The following is a 26,273-nucleotide window of genomic DNA, read 5'->3' as shown; positions in this document are numbered from 1 at the left end:
TACCCCTGGAAATGATAAGCTCAAGCTATATTAAAACATACAACATGTTTGGATTGTTTGTTTCAGTGTCTTCATTGCTTGCAGGGCTAAGATTCTATGCAACAGGGAACATAGGCTATCTAAAGATAATGGGCATGCTCCAATCGTTCTTTATCATGGAAATAGCAAACATATGCACCAAGAAGAGTAATGCAAGGTATCTCCCCACTGTGATGCAGGTGATCTCGCAGTTACTCATGGTATGGATTGTTTTCTGGTACTATAGAATAATCAACTGGTCCTTTCCATTAATAATAGCGTGTTGGTGCCTTTCAAACATGATACGGTATGTGTTCTATATATTCAGAACGCATACAATAGGCATCATACGGTATAATCTCTTCCTAATAACCTCTCCAACAGGATTCTTATTGGAAATGTATTGCTTAAAGACGCTTTATGATAGCTCAGGTAGAGTGCTTTCATATGTAGTTGCAATATCTGCACTTGCATATGTTCCAGGATTCATGTTTATATTTTCGCATATGCTCAGGCAGAGAAGATGGTCTAAGAAGACTCGAGCTGCAAGGCACAAGAAGAAAGCTTAAATTCAAGAAACCATTCACCAAATAAATCAGTCGTTTAATATCTACAGGGGCCTTATATCAAGAGAGCACAAATACCTTTTCTGGATATATCTCTCCCTCTAGCACATTGATGCTATCGATCTCTGGATAAGCAATCCGCTTCTTAACTATTTGCAGGTACTTCTTGATCTTAATTGGTGCTCCTTTGCTGAGTCCAAGGCTGATAAACAATACAATCCGCATTCCCGCATCGTTGTCAGTGAATGTAGACGAAGTTGTGGATGGAATCCTTAGACATAGAGTGGAAGCTCGTCCTTCTTCTTCGTTCACTCCTTCTCCGCCAGCAATGTATTTCGTTCGTATTTCTTCTTGTCCATTTGCTGATATACTGAGGATCTCATATAGAAAGCATTCCATGCATTTTATTTTTGGTGTTTTTGACGGTATACATGCTCTGATTGCCAGTGCATCACCAGAAAAGTAAAACTGCTTGTTCAATTCAAAGCTTACGTCGTATTTCCTTGTGAAAAGACAAATCGGAGACTGTATTTCAACAGTAGCGTGGAAAGCCTTGGGTTCTGTGCAGTTTTCTATCACCTGCATCTCTTTATGTGCAGAATAGACCGGATTATGGATCCCAAGCATGTGTATATCCGCATGCAATTCATAAGATCCTTTTATGCTGCATAAAAGATCAAAATACACTCCTTTCACCTCAGATGATCCTCCATCATCTCTTCTAAGCCCAAACTTGAATGGAAATCTGTGATGCCCGCTTGAAATCTCTTCTAGGGGATCGTCATTCGCATAAACTTGGAACTGATAACAGTACTTGTTTATGCTCCTATTAATTGCTTCAAATGTATCTTCTTCATGCTTTCCTTCCTCTGTTCGTTGTATATTCATTTCCATCTTTCTCAGTAGCTTCAGGTTAATTTTACTGATGCAGAGTGGATTCCTAGTCTTTATCTCTATTGCTCCTCTAACCTCATCTCCACATACATAAAGTTCCTTATTTAGCTCAATTCTTACACTTGTTTCCATTGTTACTTGCGATCTATTCTCTGATATCTGTGCAATCTGATACTCTCCTATTTGCTAAACCAATCCCTGTGAAGCCTATTTTTATGCTAACCAATCAAATATGCATGAAAGAATAAGGGTGCATGAGCTTTCTCAGAAAGAAGAGCTTGGCAAACTTTGGAGAGTTTGAAGACGCTAATGAGATACTGGGAAACGATGCAGAAGACTGGATGTGTGAAGAAAATCCATCAATGCTTGCTAGTATATGTAGACGTGTTGGACAGAAAAGCAAAGCAATCCAGGCATTGCAGAAAAAATCCAATCAGAGAATCAACAGGAATACCTACTTACTTGAAATCCTTTCGACGTATGTATACTTCGGAGACTACGAAGGAGCCATCCAAAGAGGTAAGCTTATTGATTCAAGGGATGAACCGATAGAAAGACTGATGACACAGATAGAAATACACCAGAGCACAAATGAAGCAAAAATATGCTGTGGAACAGATGAATCTAGAATACTAACCGATCGCATAATACAGTATTTATCAAAATACTTCAATGTAGATGTTTTTGAGCTTCTAAAGAATATTCTTACTAAATTCTGTAATAACAATGTATTATGCAATGATAAAAATTGTGGATCCAAAATCATTGATATGCTTGTAAAGCAATATAATATGGAATATCTTCAAATGCAAACACTGGATGCTCTCAAATATCTTTATCATAGCATTGGAATCTTGGATGCATTGAGAGTCATGGTAATTAGAACTCCAACAATTGATGAAATGTACTTTGATGAGTTTGTGCAAAAATGCAATCCCACAAACGATGAAATACTCTCAATCCTAGAAAGAATTTACATTCCATCGGTACATAATGCAATTGACAACAGCTTAATGACTGAGTGTGCTTTAAAAGTCATGAATCATACAAAGAAACGTAGCAATAGAGAAGTAAAGCTAAATACATCCTACTCTAAGAAAATACCAGACAGCCAGCAAAGCAAGTACATTAAGATAATATCTCAAGATAAAAAACACAATAAATAAACTTTTGTAAAATAAAAAGAACCTTACGAAATTTACTTCATAGATACTTTGCAATCTCCTCAGGCTCCAGGAATTTGGTTTCATCTTTAGTAACAATTGCAATCTCTACATTGTCTTTGCTGATCTTGTCCTTCATTGCCTTGGCAAGCGTCAGCAATACCCTTTTTAATGACTCTTCAAGATTTTTGTATTCTTCATACTCCTCCTCAAGCAATCCTTCAATTACCTCATGTCCAGATCCTATTGCCTTTGCCTTATAGCCAATGTATGATCCTGAAGGATCCAAAGAGTACAGCCTTGGCTCAATGTCAAACCCTGCAACCAGAAGAGAAACACCAAAAGGTCTTCTGAATATCATTTTTGCCTCGTCCTCTTCACTAAATCTCAGACTCAAGCTAGACAAATACTTCAACAATCGTTCAACACTTGTATTTTCATTATACATGTATGTATGAGATATGCAAAAATCCCTAGACTTCTTCACAATTGTTTTTGTATCCCCGCTTATTCCAGAAAACCCAAGCACAATGTTGTCATAAATCTTGTGATGTTTCAGGATGCTTCTTGGATTCTGCAATGTCGACATCACCTTCTTTTCGGAGCATAGAATCACAAACTCGCTTGTACATACTCCAATCGTTGTTGTTCCGAGATTCATAGCCTTCATTGCATATTCAATCTGGTGGATTCGCCCTTCAGAGCTGTATGTGTTTACACTTTCCTTCAAGCTATCCATCTTTGGGGATCTAGATTTCTATTTTGATCAGGCACTACAATCGTAATTCACACATATCCAATCAAATCCATTAATACTGTAGTCAACAAAGGCCGCATGCATGAGTTAATTACTTAAATACTCAATTCTCGATAGTGTACTTGGATGCAACGAATTTAGCAAATTATACATAGGAGAAGGCGCTAGAAATTCAAAAGATTGTATAGATATTTTGTACAAAACACTCGCTAGTGTATCATTATAGTTGTACTTCTTTGTAAGAATGTCTGCAGATATCTCTGTGCTTTGAGATGTAAGATTGTATAGAATAAATATCCATGGCCGTACAGACACAAAGTAAATGCATGCTAAAGCAACAAATGAACACTCCTTTGTAATGTTTTCACATACAAATTTGTCTGTATACTTGTTAAATATAAAAACCAAAATCCCCATCTCGGTAATCAAAAGTAGGAAAAACACGAGGATCTTCTTTGCTAAGCTATTGTAGTACGAATGGCCTGCCTCATGCATCATTATGGACTCTAACTCTTTTTTATCTATGTCTTGTATACTTCCATATATCTCTATCCTTTCTTCACTTCCAATCCCTATAAGTGCTGCATTCACATCATTTCCAGCTATTCTTTCTCTGTATATGGATTCAGACAATCCCTGCTCACTCACAACCATCTGTACGCTTTCCGAAAACATTTCTGGTGCCACCTTGATCATTTTGGCAGAGTTCACGTCTGAAATAAATATGACCTCCAATATCTCCAATGCAAAGTATGACAGGTAGCATGCTATTATGAAGGTAATGTCAAATATCCTCAATAACTTTGTAGATATAAACACAAACACTGGTAAAACAATCACAGTTGCACAAAGGCATATCAGCAGCACTGTTCCAAATGGTGGGTTTTTACCAAGAAATGCAACAGTATAGTCAAATATCATGTCTATCATCAGCATGCTCAACATGAATGTTAAAAACACAAGTCCTAGTTTGAAGATGTTGCCAAACAGCTTGTCCATCAGCTTCAAACTTTTATTCCTTGCACTTGTTGCAAAGAACATAATACATGCAAGTAAGTGCATGGTATGTACCGCAAGACTCACAAATATCTCAATTTTTCTCTTTGATAATGTTTGTCTAAGTGCTGGTGCATATGATTCATCGCTTTTTGCCATTTCATTTGCTGCAAGGTTTCCTTCAAGACCTGTTTTTCCAGAGTCCAAATCTTTCTGAACACTGAATATATTTAGAGCCTCAAGAGAAAGCGCCAAATACGTTAGTGCAAAGAATACATAAACGCTGCCTTTCCAAAAATGTTTCATTGTCTTTGTTTGTTAGGTTCTTCTAATGTAGATGATTGTACCAGAATTCAGTAAACAAAACGGTTTTATTCTAGAATATCCCAAGAAAGTTTTTAGTAAGCTGCCCTTTTGCATTCATTTGCTTAATGACATCCAGCCCCCCTACAAACTCACCCTTGATATAAACCTGAGGAAATGTAGGCCAGTTATTCAACACCTTCATCTTTCTACGAACATCTTCGTCTTTCAAAATGTCAAAGTATGCGATCTTATCCATTGAAACACCCACGCCAAGCAGTGTGTCAATAAGCGATCTGGTGAACCCGCACTTTGGACTTTCAGGTGATCCTTTTATAAAAACAACTATCTTTTTTGGATCCATGACTCCCTCAATTTTCTTCATAACATCTTGGTCTTTTAATTTCATGTACTCTTCGACTTTACTTTCAATATTATCCAACACTGGCATTCCATTCAATATTAGCACTGGAAACTTTGACAGATTGAAATGCTTCATAAACACAATCTTTAACTCTTCAGAACCGCCAACGTATGCTTCAGCATATTCAATACCAAATACACTTAACTCATTATAAAGCTTGTCTTCTTCGTTTTCATATACCACAAGCATTTCATGCTCTTTTAAATCATCAAATAAATCGTCTTCCATACTTAGGGATTGCATGTCTGTGTTTATCCAAACCACTACATTTTATATTTGCACATTCAACTTTGTTAAGTGTATTTATAAATATATAGATGCAAAAGCCATTCATAGCATATAATTAATTATCAGGTTCTTTACATGAGACAGTTGAGCTACACACGATTCAATCATCAGCATTAATTTCTATTCTTTTTCGAATACTCGGATGCAACGAGACCATTGCGTTGTATAAGAAAGTAGTGTCTACAACACATCTGTTGTCGAGTGTCAGCTTAAACAATATCCTAAACAGGTCATCCTTGTATCCTCTATCCTTCACAACACTGTCAGCAAATATTTCTGAGTTCTGTGAATATAAGTTATAGAATGTGTAAACCACAGCCTTTCCCATGCAAACATACAAAACAAAAGTCAAGATAGTAAATGTTTCTGGCGACATGTCTACATTTCCGAGTGCTTTATGTCCCGAATTGAATATCCATGCAAACATAAGCATTTCCAATAATGTTATGAAACATTCAAGCAGCAGCCTTTTAAGCATGATGTTGTCTATAGAATGTCCTATTTCATGGATTAAGATTACATTCATATCTTCAGGAACAGTCTCTGCGATGCCTCCATGAACTTCTATTCGTTTTTTATCTAGCACACCCGCATGAAGAGCATTCATCGTTATTTTTTGCTTTGGTGTAGCATAAACAGATTCATCAAGACACTCACATTCGAGCATGTGTTTTACTTCGTCATTGAATACATCTACAGGTATCTTTATCATATTATCACTGTACTTGCCTGTGTATCCGGATATACGAAATACAACCTGAACACACATAACAATATAGCACAATGCAACGAACTTTAGTCCAAACATACCGAGCAGGCAAGCCACCAGATGCATGAATAAAAACACTTCTAGCATAAAAGCCAAAGGAGCTATCCATGATGGAGAGAAATATTTGAATAAGTATGATTTTTGTATAGCCAAGGATTTATGCCCAGATAATGTATCTATTAGTGTAATTGCAAAAAGCATAAGTGTAGACAATGCAACTTCCGGATCTGGAATTTTGATTTTTTTCCAAATACCAATTATACAGTTTTTGAATCTGTTGGTAAGGAACAGAAATATTGTTACTGTATGGAATGTTATTAGTCTCATTTTAGCGAGCACTTTCTGTGATCTTAATCTGTATGCGTTTTCTTGACTTGAAAAGAATGAATCTGTGCTTGTTGCGAGTTTGCCCATGGTAGAGTCATAGTTGAACCAAAGCGTCTTTTGTTTCAAGTGCGCGATGCACGAGTGTATGAATATGAGTTCATGAAGCATGACGGCCTGTCTGTATATAAAAAGAATGACAACAGCACACTTGAGGCCTATCTTCATTGTATGAATACCGAGCTATAGATTTAACATCCCTGAAACCAATAAGAGTGATTTTAGATCCCTTGTGCTTTATATGTTTGAGACGATTATTTTGATAGGGCCAGGAGCAGAAATGTTTCCAATAGTAAATAAAAGACTTCCAAAGGCATGCATTCCGATTGTTAACAGGCCAATAATACATCATGCAATCAAGCTTTTAGAAAGTGTTACCAGAAAATTTATTATTATCGGATTGAATGAAGAAAGAGACGCAGTACTGGATGCAACCAGATCAACTACTAAGAAGCCCATTAAATACATAGGGATTGAGATGTATGATGGAACTGTTGCATCACTCATGGCAATTAGATCAATAATTGAGTGTGAGGATGTGATAGTATGTAAGGGAGATATAGTGGGAAGCATTGATATTAAGGAAATGGTTCAGAAGTATTTTGAAAGCAAAAGGATGCTTATGGTGACTTTACAGAATTCCAAGATGGAAAGCACACTGATGGGATATAGAGCAGGCAATCTGATGTTTTATGGAAATAGCCAGGATTATAAGATTTCTTTTGGATTATTAAAGGATGGATTAACGTTGACGAAGGATTACGATGTTGTTCCATTGTATATGATGAAGAGTAGTTTATTTGAGATGCTTGACTCGAGATTTTTCAGCTTTAAGCATGACCTGATGCCTAATCTTGTTAAAGAGCTTGGAGTAAGCAATCCAGTAGGAATATACAGCCCAAGAAGCGGAAATGTGTATCACATAAGAACGATTGATGATTATTTGGAAGTGAACGCATTGTTGAAAAAGCAGATTGTTGGAGCAAGCGCTAAGCCAAAGACAGATGATGTGAATGCAAAATTTGTGAAGGAGTATGCAAAGAAAAATAGCATAAAAGACATAAGCAACTTGATTGATACTGATGTAGTGATAGAAGAGAATGCTTTTATTTTTGGTTCGATCATAGGAAGTAAATGTATTGTTGGCAATGAAAGCAAGGTGATGTGTTCGATTCTGATGGATGGGGTTAAGATTGGAAAGAAATCACATATTGAAGGCACACTGATTGGAAGTATGGTGAGTATTCCTGAAGGTAGCAAGCTTGTGAATTGTAAGGTATCACCAGGATATGTGTTTTCTAATTCGGTATGTTCATCAGATGGAGTTTTTGGACTATAAATAAACAGAATAGATTGTTAGTGTTTATACTTGTAATGAGCAAGAAAGTTACATGATGTATAACTGATAAATTGATTATTAGAGGAGGTGATTAATTGTTTATGATATATTCATGAAGGATGTAAGGCTATATAATAAGTATTAAAATTACTTCATTACCATTGATAAAACTGATTTTCATTATTACTATTGAGTTGAACACTTGATTACTATTGAATAAAAGAAATTATCGCCATTGAATAGAATACTTCATCGTCATTATTTAACCAAATATTTTCGTTACTATTGAGTTGAACACTTCATCGACAATGAACAAACCAATTTTCTTTGATAAACTACTTTTCTTTAACATCATTTAGCCATATATTTTATTACTATTAACACTACCTTGTCGACTTTGATATTCATACCCCAAGTGATGTATAAAAAGTTGCAGCACCCAGGATTCCCGAGTGGTCTCCCAACTCAGTACTAACCAGGCTCGCACAGGCTTAACTTCGGAGATCTGACGAGTTCCGGTGCTTTTCCGTAGATATGGCCGCAACTGTTCAATATCACACTCCTCATTATATACAATTCATGAATATCCTCAGCATGTATTTATTTATTATTCATCGCATACTCTGTCAGGTAAGTCTGGAATATTCCATGCACATCTATTTCTAACAGATTCTCACAACTCCTTATCTCACATGTACTTCTCTTCATACAGCTCATCTCCTATCCTATGATAAACCTCAATACAAACACCCATTCCTTTCTCATTCATCTCATCAAAGTCAATAATTGCTTCTCCAACCGCCACAATAGACTTCCCAATTATGTTGATCACCACCACATCGCCCTTCTTGAACTTGCATTTCAAAAGCTCCTTGCACTTCATCACTCCTGGAATCATGACATCAGCACCTCGGCTCAGTGGTCCAACCGCTCCTTCATCCAAAAAAACATCAATGAACCCTTCAGTGCCTTTCTCTTCAAGATACCTTATGGTTGGGAAATACTTCTTATTCAAACAGAAAAGAATCGTATTTTTGCCTAGAGCTATAAGCGCTACTTTCTTCTTGCTTTTATACACCATGTACGATTCGTCCTTACTTAGCAACTCTTGGTCAATATGCTTATTTATGTCTTTCTTTTCCTTCTTTCCAAGACAGCACGATGAACTTATCTCCATCTTGCTAAACAGTCCCTTCATGTATCCAACAAGGGTTACATTTGTTGCAAATCCATCGATGCTCAGGTGTTTATGCCTGCTGCTCTGCAATTAGAATACAAAACACTTATGCAAATCATTTGCTAATCACAAGCCCTCAACCATGGAAGACAACAAACTCAAGTCTAACATATTCACAGATGAAGGCAGGCTGCCACAGGTTGAGTTTGCAATCAAGAATGTGTCCAGGGCAGGAACAATAATCGGACGTGTTTGTATGGATGGAGTAGTGCTCATCGGTATCAACAAAGAGCCTACAAATGGATCTATAGAAAAAATATACCAATTGAGTGATGATATCTATTGTGCACTCTGCGGATTGTTTGGAGACGCAATGAGAATTAAGAAGTATGCACAGATCAAGGCACAGGACATATTGGAGCAATTCGGCGTGGTCTGTCCTCTTCTAACACTTTGTAAATTTATTGGGCAAAAAAAGCAAACATTTACACAGCATGTAGGAACCAGGCCGTTTGGTGTGTCTTTTTTATATGCAGGCATAATTGACAATCAATATGCATTGGTATCTACCGATCCAAGCGGTACAATAAACCGCTGGATGGCAATGTGCTATGGAGAGAATGAGGAGTCGATCAACAGTGTTCTGAAGAATGACGTTCCTGATGAAGAGATGGGCATGGAAAAGGCAACGTTCGAAATTCTCAAGGCTCTAGGAAAGGTTCAGGAATCAACACCTAAAATAGCCGAGAAGATGGAAATTCTACACTTTTCAAGCACTAGCAAAAGATTTTTGCAAAGGAGCGAAATCCAAAGCGTTCTTGAAAGCATCAGCGCCAAATAACAGTAAATTTTCTTGTCTTGCTTTTTTCTGATGTTGCATCTGGGATGATTGACATAATGCATGGCCACATATGCATTCCCGCCAAAAACAAAAATAATAATGGGCAGAAGCCAGGCTGCAAGAAATGAAAGGCTACAAGGTATTCAAAAAACCTTATGTTCTTATAGAAGACATTCAGAACAAACATCAGCCATTCTACAAAGAATACACAAACGGAGGAGCTCCAAAGTTGCACTTAGACAGCCCAGCGCTCTGTTGTCCATACCAAACATCAAAGAGATACAAACAACCTGGAAAGCGGAGGCAAACAAGAGAGGGATTTTGCGAAGTTTGTTATGTGAAGTTTAGCAACTATGAAGAGCACGTCAAAGAATTTGAGCACAGAGTGTTTGCAAAAGACAACACAAACTACCGTAAGCTCGATATGTTCATCTCCACAACAGTGTTTGAAAAAATTGATCCTTCAGAAAATTGCATTCCACAGTCTCCGACATTCAAGCTGACTCCAATCTCGAGTGGACGAAGTCATATAGGTCTCCGTCGCAGTGAGGATGAAAAATGTGCACAGACATTGCACTTTTCATTGGCTAGTACAGAGGGAGACATTGGGCAAGAGGCAATACCTTTTGAGCATTTCATTGCAGAAGTATTTGATAAGTAAGTTTTATAGCATTTACTTCTATGTCTTGAAGATATACATGAGTCTAGGTTATGTGAGAGATCAAGCTAAGACACTTTGGACAACTCTTTGTTTATGCAGATGAAGTGCATGCAAATGCTTGAACCCATGAGAGAATTGAAATTCCACGAGAAAAAGCTTTTAAAAAAAGTAAACTTTTTGGAATGGAAGAGTACAAACACAGCAAGAGAGCATCTCGTTATGTCTAAATACCATCTGAGAGATAGGGAAGAGTATGTAAAGTACAATAGAGTTGTTGGAAAGATAACCAAGATCACAGAGGCGTTGGCAAGATTGAAAGAAAGTGATCCTATTCGTGCGAGCATCACCAGAAAGCTTGTCAATAAACTCTATGGAATTGGAGTCATCAAGAACAAAAAGCTTGTGGACTGCACAAAGGTCACTGTTTCAAGCTTCTGTGAGCGCAGGCTACCAATGATTATGAAAAACATGCACATGGTTCCAAATTCAAAAGATGCTACGAGATTTGTTGAGCACGGGCATGTCAGGCTGGGATCAAAGATTGTTTATGATCCTTCAACCATCATAAGCAAGGCAATGGAAGACTTTGTGTCTTGGGCTGATGAGTCAAAAATCAAAAGAAAAATCGACGAATTCCATGGAGAAAGAGACGATTACAAGTATTTCTAAACCTCATTTGCATATGCTAATAAATAAATAACAAAACAATGTTTATGGATACTTGACTCCCATCCTAGTTATACCATCTATTTGATTCATCACACAGGTATAGCCCTAGATATATGGTAGATGAGTATTCAATTGATATGAGAGATTATGAAGCATACCTCGAAAAGAGCGTTGTGGTCATGCTCAGAGACAAAAGGCATTTGTATGGAATAATGAAATCATTTGACCAATTTAACAGCATAACCTTAGACAAAGTTGTCGAGAGGATCTTCCATAACGACAAATATGCAGAAAAAATACATCAGCTATTCATCATAAGAGGAGAAAACATCTCAATTATAGGATTGGGTAGTTTTGACATCCCTTCAAACTTAAGCCTGACAGATTTTGATGTGCTAAGCAATGAAATGTCAACATCAGCTCAAGGTTGTCAAGACAATACACACTCCGCCAATGAGCAATAAACCATGTTTATTAACAATTACTCTTTCTTCAGGCTCAGTCCAACAAAAACCCTTATTTCTCGTTTCTTGTTTCCCTTATTCTTATAGTAAATGCTGTATTCTTTGTTATCTGTCCTCATTGTTCCGCATCCTTTTATTGCCACTCTAGTGGTGTTGTCCTCTATATACCCACGGACCTCGTCATCACAACACTTCTCCCAGAAAATTACAGAATCTGTTGTTCCAGACACCATACAGCGGAACTTCATGTTCTTAGACAGTCCTATACTACAATCAACCAATGTTTCGCCTCTGAACATTTCTGGAAGACTGATAATCTTATGATGGATTTTTGAGTTCCTGTTGAACTTGGGAACAAGCGTAATCACCACTCCTTCTTTCCCACCCACACTCGGAATAACCATTCTAGCCTTCCTCGATGTAATCACCTTGTATATCTCATATACAACCTCTCCACTATTTGCCTTATGAATTGTAAGTGTATAGTCATCAGGCGCATCCGTAAAAAACTCTATGTACAGTGCACCTTGGTATACATCAATCTCTTTCTTAAACATCTTTTCTATAGGAGATGTCTCATGTGCAACTGCAGACACAATGGACATGTACTCATCTTGCCTTATCCTCAGCATAAATGCCTCAAAAAAATAATTTGGAAACCTTATACATGCAGACTCGCTGTAATAAAGCTCAACTTTTGATTTATAACCATGTGTGTTGTCTTCCATCTTATCAATCTTATACACAAAAACATCTTTGCATTCGCCAAATCTCAGGTCAGCAATGATCTGCTCCCCAAAGTACGAATGCACAACAAAGTCATTTGCAATTCCACTTCTAGACGCTTCGATCAATTCATCCTGATGCACATCACCCAGTCCAGCATCAATTCTATCAGTAAAAACTTTGTTCTCAACAACAATGCTTCTAATCGCATTCGTTTCTTGTACCACAGTGTATATCTCACTATATTCAGAAAACAGCTTCATTCGGACTTCATCTTGTTTTAGAACTCGATATATACTCTCAGGCAATGCTCTGGAGCATATACTTTTCAAAACATACTTGGATGTATTGACATCTGCAATTATATCCTCAAATATCTCCACAAGCTCAGTTGTTGGCTTTTCTTTAATGTCGGTAATTATAATCTCTTTCTGCTCTTTATATACTCCGCATCCTTCGTCATCTTCATTACACAAATCTGAGGATGGCTTGAAATAACTGAGTGCTGTTTGTTTTGAAAACTTAATCAGTCTGTATAACGACACCAGTCCTAGCGAAGTAAAAGGCTTCAATTCAAGCTTGCTCTTCACTTTCGACATCCTTTTCTTGTTCATCATAAGTTTCCTTGTCTTCACATACTGGTAAACATACAAAACCTCTTCAGATATCCTGAACACAATAAACTCTGGACTGTTAGGATCGTTCCTTTGAAATATAATTCCATTCTTCATCACTATCCTCACAAACTCATATCTATCCTCATCAAAAACGGCCTCAACTAGCGAAAACTCAGAACTAAGAATATGCAACGTCTTCATCCCCTTGAATCCTGAAATAACATCCGAAAACATCTCCCAGTTGTACAGCAGGCTCATCACTCGACTTTCCTGAACAGACAGACCCTTGAAAAATCGGTTATCTCTATAGAAATGTGATGTTTTGAGTGATACCTGTGGAATCACAAAGTGTGTGCAATATATTCTTTCACTTCCATTAATGAAATATCCTATTCTCCTATATACGATCTCGTTTTCAATCTCAATTATCTTATAATCCATCAGAATATACAGTTTGATTTGTTCAGATATCTTTTCAATCTCTGCTTCAAAGTTGCTCGGTGTTACCTTTTCAATAGAGTACAAAACATCCTTAATCGATGGAATCACAAATGGGAGATATTGCTCGTTCCAATATGGATACACCATTGTTCCAAAAACAACCTGTCTAATGTATCTCTCAATAAATTTCGATATTGACTTTCGGAATCCAAGCTTTCCCTGCGAGCTTACTATTCCTGACTCAACTGTAATAGCAAGATCAGGTTTCGAAACAAAACAATACTCGTATCTTGTATCATAGTTCTTAGATGGCATCTTAACAAGCACATTTCCTCTTACTCCTCCAATGCTCACAACCACCTTCAAGAGAACTTTTCTAGGAAGTTCTAGGCTTAGCGAGATTTGAAGCCCTCCTTTGTAATCAATCCCAAAAACCACCTGAAGATTCTCAAATGCCTTCCTTGACGCTTCATCTTCGTTGCCATTCTCATTACTCAAATTAACTGATCCACGTGTATTAATATAAGGTTCTGTGTGAATCGTAGACATGCTCTTCTGTTGACTATCATTCGTACCGTCACACCTTCTTTTACTGATCTCAACTCCATCAATCACATCCTCAAGCCCATTGCTGAGCATTTCCTTGTCTGCCTTGCACATCTCATTCACAGAGTTTCTTATATCAATCTCAGTAGCACTTCTTGGCAAGCTCTTAATTGTATCCTCATCAAGGCCAAGATCTTTCTTTATTTCCTCTCCAAGTGACGATAACCTCTCAGCATCTTCTACACTCACGTCCTCATTGTTACAGGCTGCCATTCTACGCACATCTTCATCAGATACCACTTGCACACTGCTCACATATGGCGCCTCACTTCCCAAAGTGATATCTGACACCTCAATGCTTTTGATATACTTGTTCATTCCCGATGACTCAACTTTCTTGAGTATCATGGACTTTACCTTCAGTTTTACAGCATGCGACTTCGACATCTCCACATAAAGCCTTTGTAGCATTACATTCATCCAATGCACATCAACACATCTGTGCATCCCTTTGAGAACCGCATTCGATTGCCCTGCACTTATGTCCACTTTCTTACTTCTCTCAGCAATCCTTAACATTCTTTTCTTATATGCCTTCCCTGCTACAAAAGGAATCAGACAGAATGCCAATGGAAATGACAACAAGCCTGCTATAAATCCTGCTGCAAATACAAGCATTCCAAGGGCGCTGCTCTTCAATTTATCCACTATATGCATAAATAAACTTGCATAAGCACTTATTATGCATCAGTAAACAAACATAATCATGACAACAAAAATAGTAACATACACATCATCTATGAAAACGTCTTCTACAATCTTCATCGATAACGTTCTTCTGCAAAACACACAGATTAAACTGTCGTACATACACGTGCAGTTTATAGACAACCTACAATCTACTGGACTAGATCAATTCTCAGATATTCTTGCTCTTGATGGAACCTATATTCCTGTGCATAGCATTGAGCAAATATCCACAAAATATCATAAATCAATAGTTTGGAGCAAAAATATAATAGAAGCAGTTGTTTCATTCATCAATCATACCAAAGATACACTCACAACTAGTTACATTATTATCCACACTGATCAAGGCATAGATATAAAACAAAGATCACACAATCCAATACATAACAAACCTCCATTCATCAATACATGCAAGCCTCAATCGCTTCATACCTTTGACTCATCCCAGTATCTATATTCCAGGTTTACTAACTTACATAAACACAAAAAGAAGCCAATAGAAACAATATTTAATCGTTTGAACAAGGCAAACCAAAATCGCAACAACACATTAAAACATTAAGCAAATATCATCATATACCATTTACTTCAATAAACATCTTATTTATCATCAACTTTCAAGATGCTAAAGATACTTTGAAAAAGAAAAAGATCCATCTGCACTTGATTCATCCCTATCCTTCTTTATCTCCCTCTTCAGGCATTCCTCCTCTGCCTTACCTACTTCAACTCCAGTCATCCATCTACATTCCTCAACATTCACTATATTCCTATTATCGTTTCGTATAGACTCTTGATTCAAATTGTCAATCTCCATACACTTATCCTGCTCTCGACTGATCCTCCTCATCATAAACTCTAAATCTTCACTCATAACAGAAGAATAGTCAACCTGGCTCACAATCCTTTCTACTCCATTTCTGATCATCGTATTAAATGCATCTTTGTCTCCCTTCACAAACTCATCTAGGCTTTCACAAAACCTTGATTTGCTGAGTATTCCAAACTCTACATTCTTCAGGCCTTCTTCAAGTATTCGTGTTATCCCAATCTTCTCTCCTCTTGCATGAACTTTTGATTCGCTTACATTCCGAGGTTTTCTAATCAAACTTATTGCATCTTGAGGATTCACAACCACATTCGTTAACAAATCAATCACTCTATGTTTGTTCACCACACATCCTTCATCAATCTCAACCTTTAATCTTACAAGTGGAAAATCTCTCACCGTACTAAATAATTTATTCGCCCCAATCAAAGACACACTTCTTTTAATTGCAATCCTACTTGGTTCAAATCCCTCATATTTGGTTCTTTTTGGATCTTCTTCCTTATAAACTTTGCTTTCCACATACACATCTTTACTATCAAGTCTTGTAATCATTTGTTTCACTTTTGTCTCCACTATCTCTTCCGCATTCTGTTTTCCTTCAATCTTCAGACTTCCAATCGCCAGCGGTCTTACACTACACAGCTTTATTTGCTCCACCGCCACTTCCTTATTAACATCCAGCACATATACATATTTGTCATAACATTCTGCTTCAAGAAATGACGTTCTTACAGTAGATCCCGGTTGTATCACCATACTTTTTCCTTTAAACTTGCTTATTAGGCTCTCATGCTCATGTCCATACACTATAAGATCAAAAAATCCATCTTCCAGTTTCTCACTAATCTGCCCTTTTTCCCTTACAACTCTATTCTGATGCACAACAAGAATATTGTACCATTCCTCACTGTCAGCTGGTCTTTGAAACAAGACTCTACCCTCAACAAACATCTTGTACAATCTCCTCTCTTTAATATGACCTAATCCATATATCGCCACTTTTCCCTCCTTCTCAATCAGCAACGGTATTATTTCTATAATGTCCAGGCGTCCGTGCTTTCCTATATAATTCACAAGCTTTGCACTCTCCAATATATCAATCGGTGAAACCATGTCAACTCCACTCGGATCATCGTGGTTTCCATGAATAATCACAACAGGAATCGACACACTAATATTTGGATCATCGGTATTCAAACACACATTAGATTTAAGCTCAGACATTTTCTCTCCAAAACAGTACTTTCTAAAAAGACCAACAGTTTTACTAAGACATCCTCGTGATGGCCTGTTCTCATGAAATAGATCCCCTCCTTGTAATATCATGTCAACTTTCTTCTCATTAGCAATCTTCAGTATCTCTTCAAACGTACGGTAACTATCGTCTCCTCTTATTGGATCATTCTCTTTAAATCCAAGATGGTTGTCAGATGTTATCAGGATCTTCATCCTTGGGTAATGCAAAACTGCTCAATTTTAACTAAATCGCATAAACTTTTTCAATTCAGTCTTGGTTCACCTCTTCATTCTTAGATTCATCATCAGAACTCATACTTCTAACAATCTTGAGTATCCACTCCTTATCATACTTAAAATACATTGCACAAGGGCATAACTTCTTGATCAGCATTATCTATTCAATATACTTCTCATTCAAGCATAAGTTCTTCATCAGCATTCAGAAAATCAGGCACTTTCTTCCCTTTTCCTACAATATGCCTCTTTATCTTACTATACATCATCTTGTCCTCTTCGTCAATCATAGAAAGAGATTTTCCCATTCTTTGTCTTCCTGTTCTACCGCACCTGTGTATATACGTCTCAATCGTACTAGGAAACTCATAATTCACCACAAGATCAATATCCTTGATATCCACTCCCCTTGCTCCCAAGTCCGTGGCTATCAGAACCCCTGGCGAACTGTCCATCCTTTTCATCGCATCTCTTCTTTCATCCATGCTCTTCTTAGAATGCAGTACCACAGATTCATTGATATTTTGGTTGAGATAATCACACATTCGGATCGTGTTGCAAAACACAATCACTTTCATTCTTTTAAATTCAGAATATGCTCTTTTCATCTCAGCATTTATCAGATAATCTCCAGATAATATTTGTCTGAGAACCTTAAGCCTTTCGTTCCGCTTCACATACGAAAAAAATTCATGCACATTATTGCTTACAGAAATATCTCCAATAACAATCCTTGCCACTCCAGGATATTCAAACAACGTTGCTGAAAACAACCCTATCATCTTGGCTTCAGCCATATTCAAAACATACTCAGCATCCTCCTTCAGTCCATACGACATCACCTTATCGACTTCATCAATAACCAAATAATCAATCCTTCCAAAACATCTCGCCTCCATCAACTCACGTAACCTTCCAGGCGTTCCAACAACTACCGAAAACCCATCTGAAAGCTTGAGCCTCTGCATATCCACACTAGATCCCCCCGTCACCTCAATAATCCTGAGCAAATTCTGTGAAAACTTTGCAAATAGCGCAGAAACCTGTACTACAAGCTCTCTTGTCGGAACAATCACTAGCAATCTCGAAAACTCTTCTTGTAGAATCTTTATATACGGCAAAATATAAGATAAAGTCTTTCCACTCCCTGTCTCAGAGGTTGCATTGAAACTCTGTCTAGCAAAAACATACGGAATAATAATCTTCTGGATGTCTGTAGGACTTGCTGGTAGTATTGACAGATCAAATCCAATCGGCCATGTATCTAATGGCATAATCTCAACATTCGACACAATCTTCATCAGGCCTTTCCTTCCATCTACTCCAACCACATACTCATTCATCATTTCACTTGCTAATGAATTCTTGAATACTTCCCTTTCCGGTACTCTTGTATTAATCTTTTCAACAATTTTCCTTTTCAATCTCTTCAGTGTATGTGCTCTCTCCATCAAATCAAAGGCTTTTTATCATCAGAATATCAATCTCAAAGACAGTTTAATCATTTGACATCGAAAGCTGTTTAAACAGCTCAGAAAGCTTTTTATCATCAGGCGGATAGCTAATGTAATCCCTTGCAATGTCAAATATCACAGGGACAAACGGCATCTTTATAACGGGTTCCTTTGGAATCAATGACTCCTCCAGCTGCTTCATCAACTCCGCCTTCAAATACTTCTTCGGAACCTTCGAAAAGTCCTCTCTTGCTTGCACAATCTGCAACTCAAGGTTTTTGAACATCGTCGGAACAACAAATGCATCAATCATCTCATCATTCTTCAAAAATACTATGAACTCATAAATCTTTGCATAGTACATACACAAGCTCTTCGTGTCTTCAAGTACCTTATTAATATACTTTGATTCAACCAAGTTCTCTCCCAAAAACATCTTCAGTCCCTCAAGCTCTGACTGCAATACTTGTGCTTTCTTTCCAATACATAGAACCTTTGTAGGTCTCTTCTCAATCAACACAAACAGCTTTCTCTTCGCTTTTTCTATCTTCTTCACTCTTCTTGCCACCTCAGCATCATATCCTCTCCCTTCAAAAACCACTCCTTCATGAAAAGCCTTTCGCTCTGCATCTGTATCAAATCTAAGCTCAACATCATGCCACATCTCCTTGACCTTTAGCATCGATGTATCAACATTGTAAGGTGCATGCTCAAGTATTCCATTTATCTGGTTCAAAAAGCTTTTAAACTCCACCAATCTTTCTCGTAGACTCATGAAAACACCTGCTTCAACATCCCCGGCTCCTATCATTCCCTTCATAAGATCCCTGTACATCTTCCCAAACTCCGACGTATCTTTCTTCAAAATATGTAAGTTGTTCTTCAAAAACTTCACGGACTTAAGCATTAGCGACTTACACACATTCGACTCAAGCTTATACACTCCCATCTTCCTCTTTTCTGCGTCTCTCAACTTCACTTTCAAATAATTCTTGTATCCTACATAATTCTTTGCTGAAAACCTGTTTTCGTTTCTCATCGTCTCAATAATCTCAAACTTCTCTTTAAAGGTTTCCATGGGACCAACTTTTTTTCCTTTTTTATCCAGTTCATGCATTTACATATCCCTTCAACATATTCTATCATAATCCTAGCATTCTACCATCTATGGTTCAATAATATTTTAATGCAAACATAAAATATCTATGTATCATATGTGCAATAAGCTATAAAGTATCTGACATACCTGAGATGCTGCATCACATCATGTACAAGCACTTCAATTATTCAGTGTTTTTTTATTCTGTCAAAAATAAGATGCCTTCTCAGTTAAGTTGGCATTTAAATATACATGATACTCCATAAGTAACTCAAAGCTCTAGTATCCAAATGACTCTCCTCCCTTTCTAAGATCAGACACCGCATGGATTGTCCTGTCTCCGTTACTTCTTTTGAGGAGAATGCCCTGCACAGATGTAAATACAGTGTTCTGGAGCGATTTTTCTATCACATGGCCTGAATCAACAAGATACTGCTCAACTGGCCCTTGAATGTCATGCTCTACAAAAGTAACATCCGGAAACAGATGATTATGCATTCGTGTCGTCATTATTGCTTCTTTCAGGTTCTTTCCAGTAGATAGATGAAACAGCGTCGATACAATAGACGTGGGTATCCTTATTCCACCCGCTGCGCCTAGTGCAAGTAGTTCATCGTCTTTTGACAAAATAACCGGTGATATTGATGAAAAAGGCCTCTTTCCTGCATCAAGTGAATTTACCGATCCTGTAATATCACCATGCACAGGAGGATAGAAATCATCCATTGTGTTGTTAAATACAATTCCAGTCTCAGGATCCATGAACTTTGCTCCAAACTCAAGGTTTATTGTGCTTGTCAGCAGAACCATCATGTCATCCTTGTCCACCACATTGATATGCGTGGTTCCGTGGTCTTCAGCTCCATGCTTCTTCATTCCATATTCTTTGGCATCTAGCACTTTATCAAGGTCTATTTTCTTATATATCTGCTCAGCCGTTTCCTTCAATGTTATTTCATTCACTACATCTTGCCAGCCTTGAAGAAACTCTGGGTCTGCAAGCTCTCCTCGTCTTGCCATCATGAACTTGAATATCTCAATAAGCAGATGTAAGTTTCTGAATTTTCCTGTTTGCATGTCATCTGCAATCAATTTATCCAGATTGTATTTCTCAAGTATATTTAGTGCCTTTAAAACCAGCGGTCCACTTGTGGGAAGATTCGTTGTGTATACTTTGTAATCGTGGTATTTTCCTTCAACAACTGGCCTATGTACTGGTTTGTATTCTTGTAGATCACTCTTTAAGAGCACACCACCTTGGTTATTAACAGCTTTGACAATTGAATCAGCAAGACCTCCATTGTAGAAATCTTCCGGATTGTTCATGATGGTTTCTAAGGTTTTTGCATAATTATCACGTACTACAACATCTCCTTCCTTTAGAAGCTCGTTGTTACGCATGTATGTGCTTCTCAATCCTGGATCAACTGCTATAAATTCTTTTAGCCTGTTAATTCTTCTTACTAGCTGATTGCTTACAGGAAACCCTTTGGCTATTTGTATGTTTTCTTGGAATAGGTTCTTCCATGGAAGCTTCCCATACTTCCTATGCGCTTCATAGATGCCATACACTTCACTTGGAACACCCACACTCAATCCACCAATTTTTGATCCATTCTGTGTTCCATAGAGTAGTTTGGCATTGAGATTCCTTGGAGCAACTTCTCTGAAGTCTATCATGTCCACAGTGTCTTCATTGCCCGGCTTCTTTATGAGCATGAATCCTCCTCCTCCGATTCCTGATGAAAACGAATTTACTATTCCAACGCATATAGCAGATGCAACTGCTGAATCAACTGCATTACCGCCTTGCATAAGCACCTTGACACCTAGCCTCGAGCACATTGGAACCTCAGTACTGCATGCGCCGTTAGAATACACTTCGAGAATACCAAAGTCTGGGTTTTCAAAGCCATTCCGCTCTTGTGCAGACACTATGCATGATACAAATAGCATCATAGCAAATCCCAGCACATTTCTCATTGTTTTGCAATACATGCCGTTATTTATCAAAATACTTTGAAACATGTTCATGCATGCTGATATCTTGCAGCATTATCTACTAATTCCATCAGAGTAGCCATGCAATCCAACCCCATCAAATGCCAAGGATTCCAATCAATCCTCCGGCAGAATTTGAGAAGGTACGAGACTTTTTAGAAAAAGTTGAAGCAGAAATGAGAAGACTTGAGAATGCACCACTGGCTCCCAGGAACCAAGAGAACTTCTGGCCAATCTTCCAGCTGCATCACCAACGAACAAGGCACATCTGCAATCTTTATGACAATGGAGAGATAAGCAAGGAATTGTACAAATATCTTGTGGAAAACATGTTTGTTGATCATAGCTTAGCTTGTTATTGGAAGAAAATGGGCTATGAAAATCTGTGCTGTGTTAGATGCATTCAACCTATTGATAGTAAGCATGGAAATGTATGTGTTTGCAGAGTGCCTCAAAGAAGCATTAATGCAGGTCAGGTTGTTAGATGTGATAATTGCGGATGTATGGGATGCTCTGGATATTAAAGTGGCATGATTTAAATGATGATATAGAGGTTCATGCTGGTTAGATGCATGATTAATATGGTTTTGTATACTTCTTTGAATATTAAAATATGAGTTGCATGATGAATATGATTTTGTATATTTCTATCGATAGTAAAATTGCATTATCATTCAGATAATGCTACAGAAGTCCATACTGGTCATGTGCATGACTAGCATTTATTCATGCGTACAAGCATTATTACAGTTTTCAGATGGCAATATTAAAACCTTGTTTCATAAGACGAATAAGAATGTTGCATGAATAAGGCAACAAGAGTGTGTGATGTTTGCCAATAGAACTCTGGAGTATAGAAGAATGGCGAGGATAAGTAGCTTGAAATTTGCTCCAATATCAATGACAGGCATACGAAAGTCCTTGAGTGACACCAGAGAAAGCATTTCGAAACTTGGAATTTTGCAAGAGAAGCACGGCCTGCCGTCATTTACAACCAGAATAAAAAGGCGAAAGGAAATTGACGATCTGAAAAGAACCATAGTAGAAAGTATAGCATGTATTGAAAGAAAGATAGAGGACCTGAATGGATGTACAAATTCGAAATGTCTTTCTGGAAACATAGGAGAGTATTTTTCAGCACAGTTGAGGGCAATAATATATGATTACAGAAGTATACAGCAAGAGTTCTTGAAGAATATAGATCTGCATGAAGAGCTTGAGCATGAAGAAAACGAAAACATAGATGAAAAGAGCACGGTGGTCGTTGAAACAGTAAAGGATCTTAGAAAGTCAATATATGACCTTACTTCGATTCTTCTGAACATGAGGATGGCAGTAGGACAGCAGTCGTTGCAAATAGATAGGTTAGACTTCTACTTTGATTCGATAAACTTCTATCTTGAAAGTACAAACAATGAGTTAGAAAAGATTCCTGCAACACACGGGAAACTCAAAGATAAGATTATGTATTCCATGCTGGTGATGTCAACGGTTCTTACGCTGATGAGTCTTATGAAAATGGTTAGAAATAGATGATCATCGAAATAAGATACTCAATTACTGGATTGATGAATAAAACCCTGGGTTGTTAGATGTTATTTTCGATTAGTTTTATGCGTCCTGATGAAGAAGTTGAAGGTTTCAAGAGCAGATGAGAAGCCTGAATTCACATTCTACACTACTCTCCAAAGCAAATATGTATCTTATGAAGAGTTATCAAAGGCAGTAAAGAAGCGAACGCTGATTCTGAAGCGTGTTGATGAAGACCGGGTATTAAAGATGAGAGCTGGTACAAACATGTCAGAAGATGTCATTTCGCACTTTTTGTGTAGGATGGTGTATTCACAGACACAATGGGCAAGCACGTGGTTTGTAAATGCAGAGACAAATCTTTTTCGTGCAAAACTCACAAACGATGTGTCAGGAGCCAATGAGTTTTTTTTGAACACTGTACTGCCTTGCATGAACAAAGTAGATATTACTGGTGATGCATTGTTTGTAAGTGCCAGAAGTATGTATGATCCAGACTCAAAGCATGTTCAGAATGAAATACCTCAGGATATTTTTGTACACTTTACTAAGGTGATTGATCTTGTTGGTAAGAGGACAGTTACACTTGAGAATGGGTATGTCAGATTAGATGATCAAGGCATTCGGTCTTTCCTTGTGAATGAGTTCAGAATGCATTTAGAGATGAAAATGTGTGATCTAGAGGATATATTCCACAAGGACCATGATGAAAGGATGGGAAGGCTTCTATCTGAGGTAATGGTGAGTACACCAACAAGACAGCAAGATGTTTCTGGCTTTTCGTTATCTACCTCAGAAAGATATTTCCCTCTGTGCATTCAAGACATAATGGCGAAGCTAAAAAGTAACAAGCACTTGAAGTATAATGATAGACAAATACTTTGTCTTTTTCTGAAAGATTGTGGAATGAGTGTTTATGATTCAATAGAATTTTTCCGGAGTTCGTTCAGCATTGACAAGGACACGTTTAGTAAGGACTATCTTTATTCGATAAGGCACAATTATGGACTTGAAGGCAAACGTGCAAACTACACATGCTTCAACTGTACAAAGATGTCGAATACAGTCAATGAGTTGAGAGTAAGCAGTTGCCCTTTTGTTGAAAATGAAGCATATGTAAGGCAGCAGGCTCAAGTGCATCAGATTGACATTGAAGATGTTATGAAAGCAGACACATTTAGAGGCAAATGCACAAAGTTTCTTGAAAAGTTAGTTCTGCAAAGACAAGAAAGAATAATAACGACGCCAGTGAAATATTACTTTGAATACCGAGGAGAAGGAGATGGAAAGCAACCATCTGGATGAAACTTATGTCGTGGTTTCTGGACAAAATGTGCAATATTGAAGCAATGTAAAAGATTGCATGAAACCCATATAGGAATGAGTGAGAATGTTTACTCTCTTAAACTGAAGTATTTGAAGAAGCTTGAGAAATATCCTTTCAAGTCTGCTGAAGAGGCTAAAGAGCTTGGGATGGAAGAGTACGACGTAGACTATCAAAAGGATGCGATTGCATTAGAAACACCGTTTTCAATGAAGTCTACACAAAGGAAAATAAGTGTAGAGGTACAGGAGAGTGTAAGTGGCACTGAGGATTATTTTTCGTCCGAATCATCTGGGGAAAGCACGGATTCTGAGGACTTTATTGGAGACGTGTGCTTTGAGATTGACTTGTCTGTTAGAGGAAAAGAAATAGTTAGGGATTCGCCGATCAGTATTATTCAGGGACGCAAGTATGGACTAGTTGGAAGGAATGGAATAGGAAAGACCACTCTTTTGAAGGCGATCAGAAAAAGGAAGTTTGGGATTCCGAGGGGACTCAAGATATACATGATAAAGCAGGACTCGTTTGTTGATGCCACAGTTGAGGAGTTTGTTGGAGTGAATGCAGGAAGGATACTGAATGGGCTTGGATTCAATAAGGAGATGATTGCAAAGAACATGCAGGATTTAAGCGGAGGATGGAGGATGAGGGCTCATCTTGCAAAGGCAATAAGTATGAATCCTGATCTTCTGCTTCTTGACGAGCCTACAAACTACCTGGACATCAAGGCACTGAACTGGCTTGAAAAGAAGATATCTGAGCTAAAAACAGTTATTATTGTATCACATGACAGAAATTTCTTGAACAACACCACGGAAATGATTATGCATCTGAATGATTTGAAGATAGATGTATATAAAGGAAATTATGAAAGCTTTGTGAAGCAAAGAAGTGAAAAGATAGCCTCAATAAAGAGAGAGTATGAGAATCAGCTTACGGTTAGAGAGCATATGCAATCATTTATTGATAGATTCAGATATAATGCAAAGAGAGCATCACTTGCGCAAAGCAAGATAAAGGCACTTGCAAAGATGCCTGTGCTGGTACCGCCTAAGCAAGACCCTGTGATAAAGTTTTCGTTTTTATCAACGCCGTGCCAAGGACTGCTTGTTGAGTTTTCGGATGTTTCTTTTCATTATGGTAAGCCAATCTCAGCCGATACAAAAATGATCTTTTCTGGATTGAACATGAAGATTGATTCAGGTTCACGAATTGTGATTGTAGGTAGCAACGGACAAGGTAAAAGTACATTTTTGAAGATACTAGCAGGAAGGCTCGAGGAGGCTGAAGGAAGTGTAGTGAAGAACTCGCATTTGAAGGTAGGATACTTTGCACAGCATCACGTGGATAATTTTGACGTAAATGAGAAGGTGTTGGATCTGATGATGAAAAGCTATACTCTAGGAGAGAGTAAAAAGGCACTGGCATCTTTTGGACTGAATGTTGACAATCAAAGAATTGGAACTCTTTCTGGAGGACAAAAGAGTCGTCTTGGATTTGCATTGGTAAATGGGATGAAACCAAATCTACTAATTCTTGACGAGCCTACAAATCACTTGGATATGGAGTCTATTGATGCATTGGCTGATGCCCTCAGAAGGTTTGAAGGGTGTGTAGTGTGTGTAAGCCATGATCTGAATTTTGTAAGCTCGGTATTCAAAGAAGTGTATGTGTGCGAATCAGGCAGCATTAAGAGGTTTTATGGAGATGTGATTGAATACAAGCAAAAGCTGGGTGACTGATCTTGACTTTATTTAAATTTGTTTG

The 26,273-nt window shown here is 37.7% G+C and overlaps 23 protein-coding genes and 1 non-coding gene across 24 annotated transcripts; 12 read left to right on the top strand and 12 right to left on the bottom strand.

Moving 5' to 3' along the window:
- Positions 1–11: 11 nt before the first annotated feature.
- M896_052070 (uncharacterized protein) lies at positions 12–587 on the top strand (the record flags this gene model as incomplete). The annotated part of the gene is made up of 1 exon (XM_014708353.1): positions 12–587. The coding sequence occupies one exon, from the start codon at positions 12–14 to the stop codon at positions 585–587; it is 576 nt and encodes a 191-aa protein (XP_014563839.1).
- Positions 588–644: 57 nt separating this feature from the next.
- M896_052060 (uncharacterized protein) lies at positions 645–1,610 on the bottom strand (the record flags this gene model as incomplete). Its single annotated transcript, XM_014708352.1, has 1 exon — positions 645–1,610. One exon carries the CDS (start codon positions 1,608–1,610, stop codon positions 645–647), a length of 966 nt encoding a protein of 321 aa, XP_014563838.1.
- A 122-nt stretch (positions 1,611–1,732) lies between these two features.
- M896_052050 (uncharacterized protein) lies at positions 1,733–2,644 on the top strand (the record flags this gene model as incomplete). Its single annotated transcript, XM_014708351.1, has 1 exon — positions 1,733–2,644. The coding sequence occupies one exon, from the start codon at positions 1,733–1,735 to the stop codon at positions 2,642–2,644; it is 912 nt and encodes a 303-aa protein (XP_014563837.1).
- A 37-nt stretch (positions 2,645–2,681) lies between these two features.
- On the bottom strand, positions 2,682–3,380 carry M896_052040 (putative alpha subunit of proteasome; the record flags this gene model as incomplete). Its single annotated transcript, XM_014708350.1, has 1 exon — positions 2,682–3,380. The coding sequence occupies one exon, from the start codon at positions 3,378–3,380 to the stop codon at positions 2,682–2,684; it is 699 nt and encodes a 232-aa protein (XP_014563836.1).
- Positions 3,381–3,485: 105 nt separating this feature from the next.
- M896_052030 (peptidase M48 domain-containing protein) lies at positions 3,486–4,700 on the bottom strand (the record flags this gene model as incomplete). The annotated part of the gene is made up of 1 exon (XM_014708349.1): positions 3,486–4,700. One exon carries the CDS (start codon positions 4,698–4,700, stop codon positions 3,486–3,488), a length of 1,215 nt encoding a protein of 404 aa, XP_014563835.1.
- Positions 4,701–4,770: 70 nt separating this feature from the next.
- On the bottom strand, positions 4,771–5,364 carry M896_052020 (glutaredoxin domain-containing protein; the record flags this gene model as incomplete). Its single annotated transcript, XM_014708348.1, has 1 exon — positions 4,771–5,364. One exon carries the CDS (start codon positions 5,362–5,364, stop codon positions 4,771–4,773), a length of 594 nt encoding a protein of 197 aa, XP_014563834.1.
- A 145-nt stretch (positions 5,365–5,509) lies between these two features.
- M896_052010 (putative Zn-dependent protease) lies at positions 5,510–6,730 on the bottom strand (the record flags this gene model as incomplete). The annotated part of the gene is made up of 1 exon (XM_014708347.1): positions 5,510–6,730. One exon carries the CDS (start codon positions 6,728–6,730, stop codon positions 5,510–5,512), a length of 1,221 nt encoding a protein of 406 aa, XP_014563833.1.
- Positions 6,731–6,803: 73 nt separating this feature from the next.
- M896_052000 (putative nucleotidyl transferase) lies at positions 6,804–7,901 on the top strand (the record flags this gene model as incomplete). The annotated part of the gene is made up of 1 exon (XM_014708346.1): positions 6,804–7,901. One exon carries the CDS (start codon positions 6,804–6,806, stop codon positions 7,899–7,901), a length of 1,098 nt encoding a protein of 365 aa, XP_014563832.1.
- Positions 7,902–8,328: 427 nt separating this feature from the next.
- Positions 8,329–8,446, bottom strand: M896_051990. The gene has a single exon (XR_001377317.1). It is a non-coding gene; the product is annotated as a 5S ribosomal RNA (ribosomal RNA).
- A 143-nt stretch (positions 8,447–8,589) lies between these two features.
- On the bottom strand, positions 8,590–9,099 carry M896_051980 (PUA domain-containing protein; the record flags this gene model as incomplete). Its single annotated transcript, XM_014708345.1, has 1 exon — positions 8,590–9,099. The coding sequence occupies one exon, from the start codon at positions 9,097–9,099 to the stop codon at positions 8,590–8,592; it is 510 nt and encodes a 169-aa protein (XP_014563831.1).
- A 121-nt stretch (positions 9,100–9,220) lies between these two features.
- Positions 9,221–9,919, top strand: M896_051970 (alpha subunit of proteasome; the record flags this gene model as incomplete). Its single annotated transcript, XM_014708344.1, has 1 exon — positions 9,221–9,919. The coding sequence occupies one exon, from the start codon at positions 9,221–9,223 to the stop codon at positions 9,917–9,919; it is 699 nt and encodes a 232-aa protein (XP_014563830.1).
- A 124-nt stretch (positions 9,920–10,043) lies between these two features.
- Positions 10,044–10,580, top strand: M896_051960 (putative DNA replication protein kinase; the record flags this gene model as incomplete). Its single annotated transcript, XM_014708343.1, has 1 exon — positions 10,044–10,580. The coding sequence occupies one exon, from the start codon at positions 10,044–10,046 to the stop codon at positions 10,578–10,580; it is 537 nt and encodes a 178-aa protein (XP_014563829.1).
- A 126-nt stretch (positions 10,581–10,706) lies between these two features.
- M896_051950 (ribosomal protein S4-like protein) lies at positions 10,707–11,249 on the top strand (the record flags this gene model as incomplete). The annotated part of the gene is made up of 1 exon (XM_014708342.1): positions 10,707–11,249. One exon carries the CDS (start codon positions 10,707–10,709, stop codon positions 11,247–11,249), a length of 543 nt encoding a protein of 180 aa, XP_014563828.1.
- A 113-nt stretch (positions 11,250–11,362) lies between these two features.
- On the top strand, positions 11,363–11,713 carry M896_051940 (LSM domain-containing protein; the record flags this gene model as incomplete). The annotated part of the gene is made up of 1 exon (XM_014708341.1): positions 11,363–11,713. The coding sequence occupies one exon, from the start codon at positions 11,363–11,365 to the stop codon at positions 11,711–11,713; it is 351 nt and encodes a 116-aa protein (XP_014563827.1).
- Positions 11,714–11,730: 17 nt separating this feature from the next.
- On the bottom strand, positions 11,731–14,721 carry M896_051930 (uncharacterized protein; the record flags this gene model as incomplete). Its single annotated transcript, XM_014708340.1, has 1 exon — positions 11,731–14,721. One exon carries the CDS (start codon positions 14,719–14,721, stop codon positions 11,731–11,733), a length of 2,991 nt encoding a protein of 996 aa, XP_014563826.1.
- Positions 14,722–14,809: 88 nt separating this feature from the next.
- On the top strand, positions 14,810–15,355 carry M896_051920 (uncharacterized protein; the record flags this gene model as incomplete). The annotated part of the gene is made up of 1 exon (XM_014708339.1): positions 14,810–15,355. The coding sequence occupies one exon, from the start codon at positions 14,810–14,812 to the stop codon at positions 15,353–15,355; it is 546 nt and encodes a 181-aa protein (XP_014563825.1).
- Positions 15,356–15,418: 63 nt separating this feature from the next.
- On the bottom strand, positions 15,419–17,074 carry M896_051910 (putative subunit of Mre11; the record flags this gene model as incomplete). The annotated part of the gene is made up of 1 exon (XM_014708338.1): positions 15,419–17,074. The coding sequence occupies one exon, from the start codon at positions 17,072–17,074 to the stop codon at positions 15,419–15,421; it is 1,656 nt and encodes a 551-aa protein (XP_014563824.1).
- A 200-nt stretch (positions 17,075–17,274) lies between these two features.
- M896_051900 (putative ATP-dependent RNA helicase) lies at positions 17,275–18,549 on the bottom strand (the record flags this gene model as incomplete). The annotated part of the gene is made up of 1 exon (XM_014708337.1): positions 17,275–18,549. One exon carries the CDS (start codon positions 18,547–18,549, stop codon positions 17,275–17,277), a length of 1,275 nt encoding a protein of 424 aa, XP_014563823.1.
- Positions 18,550–18,595: 46 nt separating this feature from the next.
- M896_051890 (uncharacterized protein) lies at positions 18,596–19,630 on the bottom strand (the record flags this gene model as incomplete). Its single annotated transcript, XM_014708336.1, has 1 exon — positions 18,596–19,630. The coding sequence occupies one exon, from the start codon at positions 19,628–19,630 to the stop codon at positions 18,596–18,598; it is 1,035 nt and encodes a 344-aa protein (XP_014563822.1).
- Positions 19,631–19,930: 300 nt separating this feature from the next.
- On the bottom strand, positions 19,931–21,634 carry M896_051880 (putative gamma-glutamyltransferase; the record flags this gene model as incomplete). Its single annotated transcript, XM_014708335.1, has 1 exon — positions 19,931–21,634. The coding sequence occupies one exon, from the start codon at positions 21,632–21,634 to the stop codon at positions 19,931–19,933; it is 1,704 nt and encodes a 567-aa protein (XP_014563821.1).
- Positions 21,635–21,753: 119 nt separating this feature from the next.
- M896_051870 (putative G10 protein) lies at positions 21,754–22,176 on the top strand (the record flags this gene model as incomplete). The annotated part of the gene is made up of 1 exon (XM_014708334.1): positions 21,754–22,176. The coding sequence occupies one exon, from the start codon at positions 21,754–21,756 to the stop codon at positions 22,174–22,176; it is 423 nt and encodes a 140-aa protein (XP_014563820.1).
- Positions 22,177–22,480: 304 nt separating this feature from the next.
- Positions 22,481–23,188, top strand: M896_051860 (putative subunit of t-SNARE complex; the record flags this gene model as incomplete). Its single annotated transcript, XM_014708333.1, has 1 exon — positions 22,481–23,188. One exon carries the CDS (start codon positions 22,481–22,483, stop codon positions 23,186–23,188), a length of 708 nt encoding a protein of 235 aa, XP_014563819.1.
- Positions 23,189–23,275: 87 nt separating this feature from the next.
- Positions 23,276–24,487, top strand: M896_051850 (putative DNA primase; the record flags this gene model as incomplete). The annotated part of the gene is made up of 1 exon (XM_014708332.1): positions 23,276–24,487. One exon carries the CDS (start codon positions 23,276–23,278, stop codon positions 24,485–24,487), a length of 1,212 nt encoding a protein of 403 aa, XP_014563818.1.
- Positions 24,488–24,562: 75 nt separating this feature from the next.
- M896_051840 (elongation factor 3) lies at positions 24,563–26,248 on the top strand (the record flags this gene model as incomplete). The annotated part of the gene is made up of 1 exon (XM_014708331.1): positions 24,563–26,248. One exon carries the CDS (start codon positions 24,563–24,565, stop codon positions 26,246–26,248), a length of 1,686 nt encoding a protein of 561 aa, XP_014563817.1.
- Between the last annotated feature and the right edge of the window lie 25 nt (positions 26,249–26,273).

Source organism: Ordospora colligata, assembly GCF_000803265.1.
Source record: "Ordospora colligata OC4 chromosome Unknown contig_05, whole genome shotgun sequence".
Lineage (NCBI taxonomy): Eukaryota > Fungi > Microsporidia > Ordosporidae > Ordospora > Ordospora colligata.
Note: the sequence above shows the minus strand (reverse complement) of the source record. Positions and strands in the feature narration are given on the sequence as shown.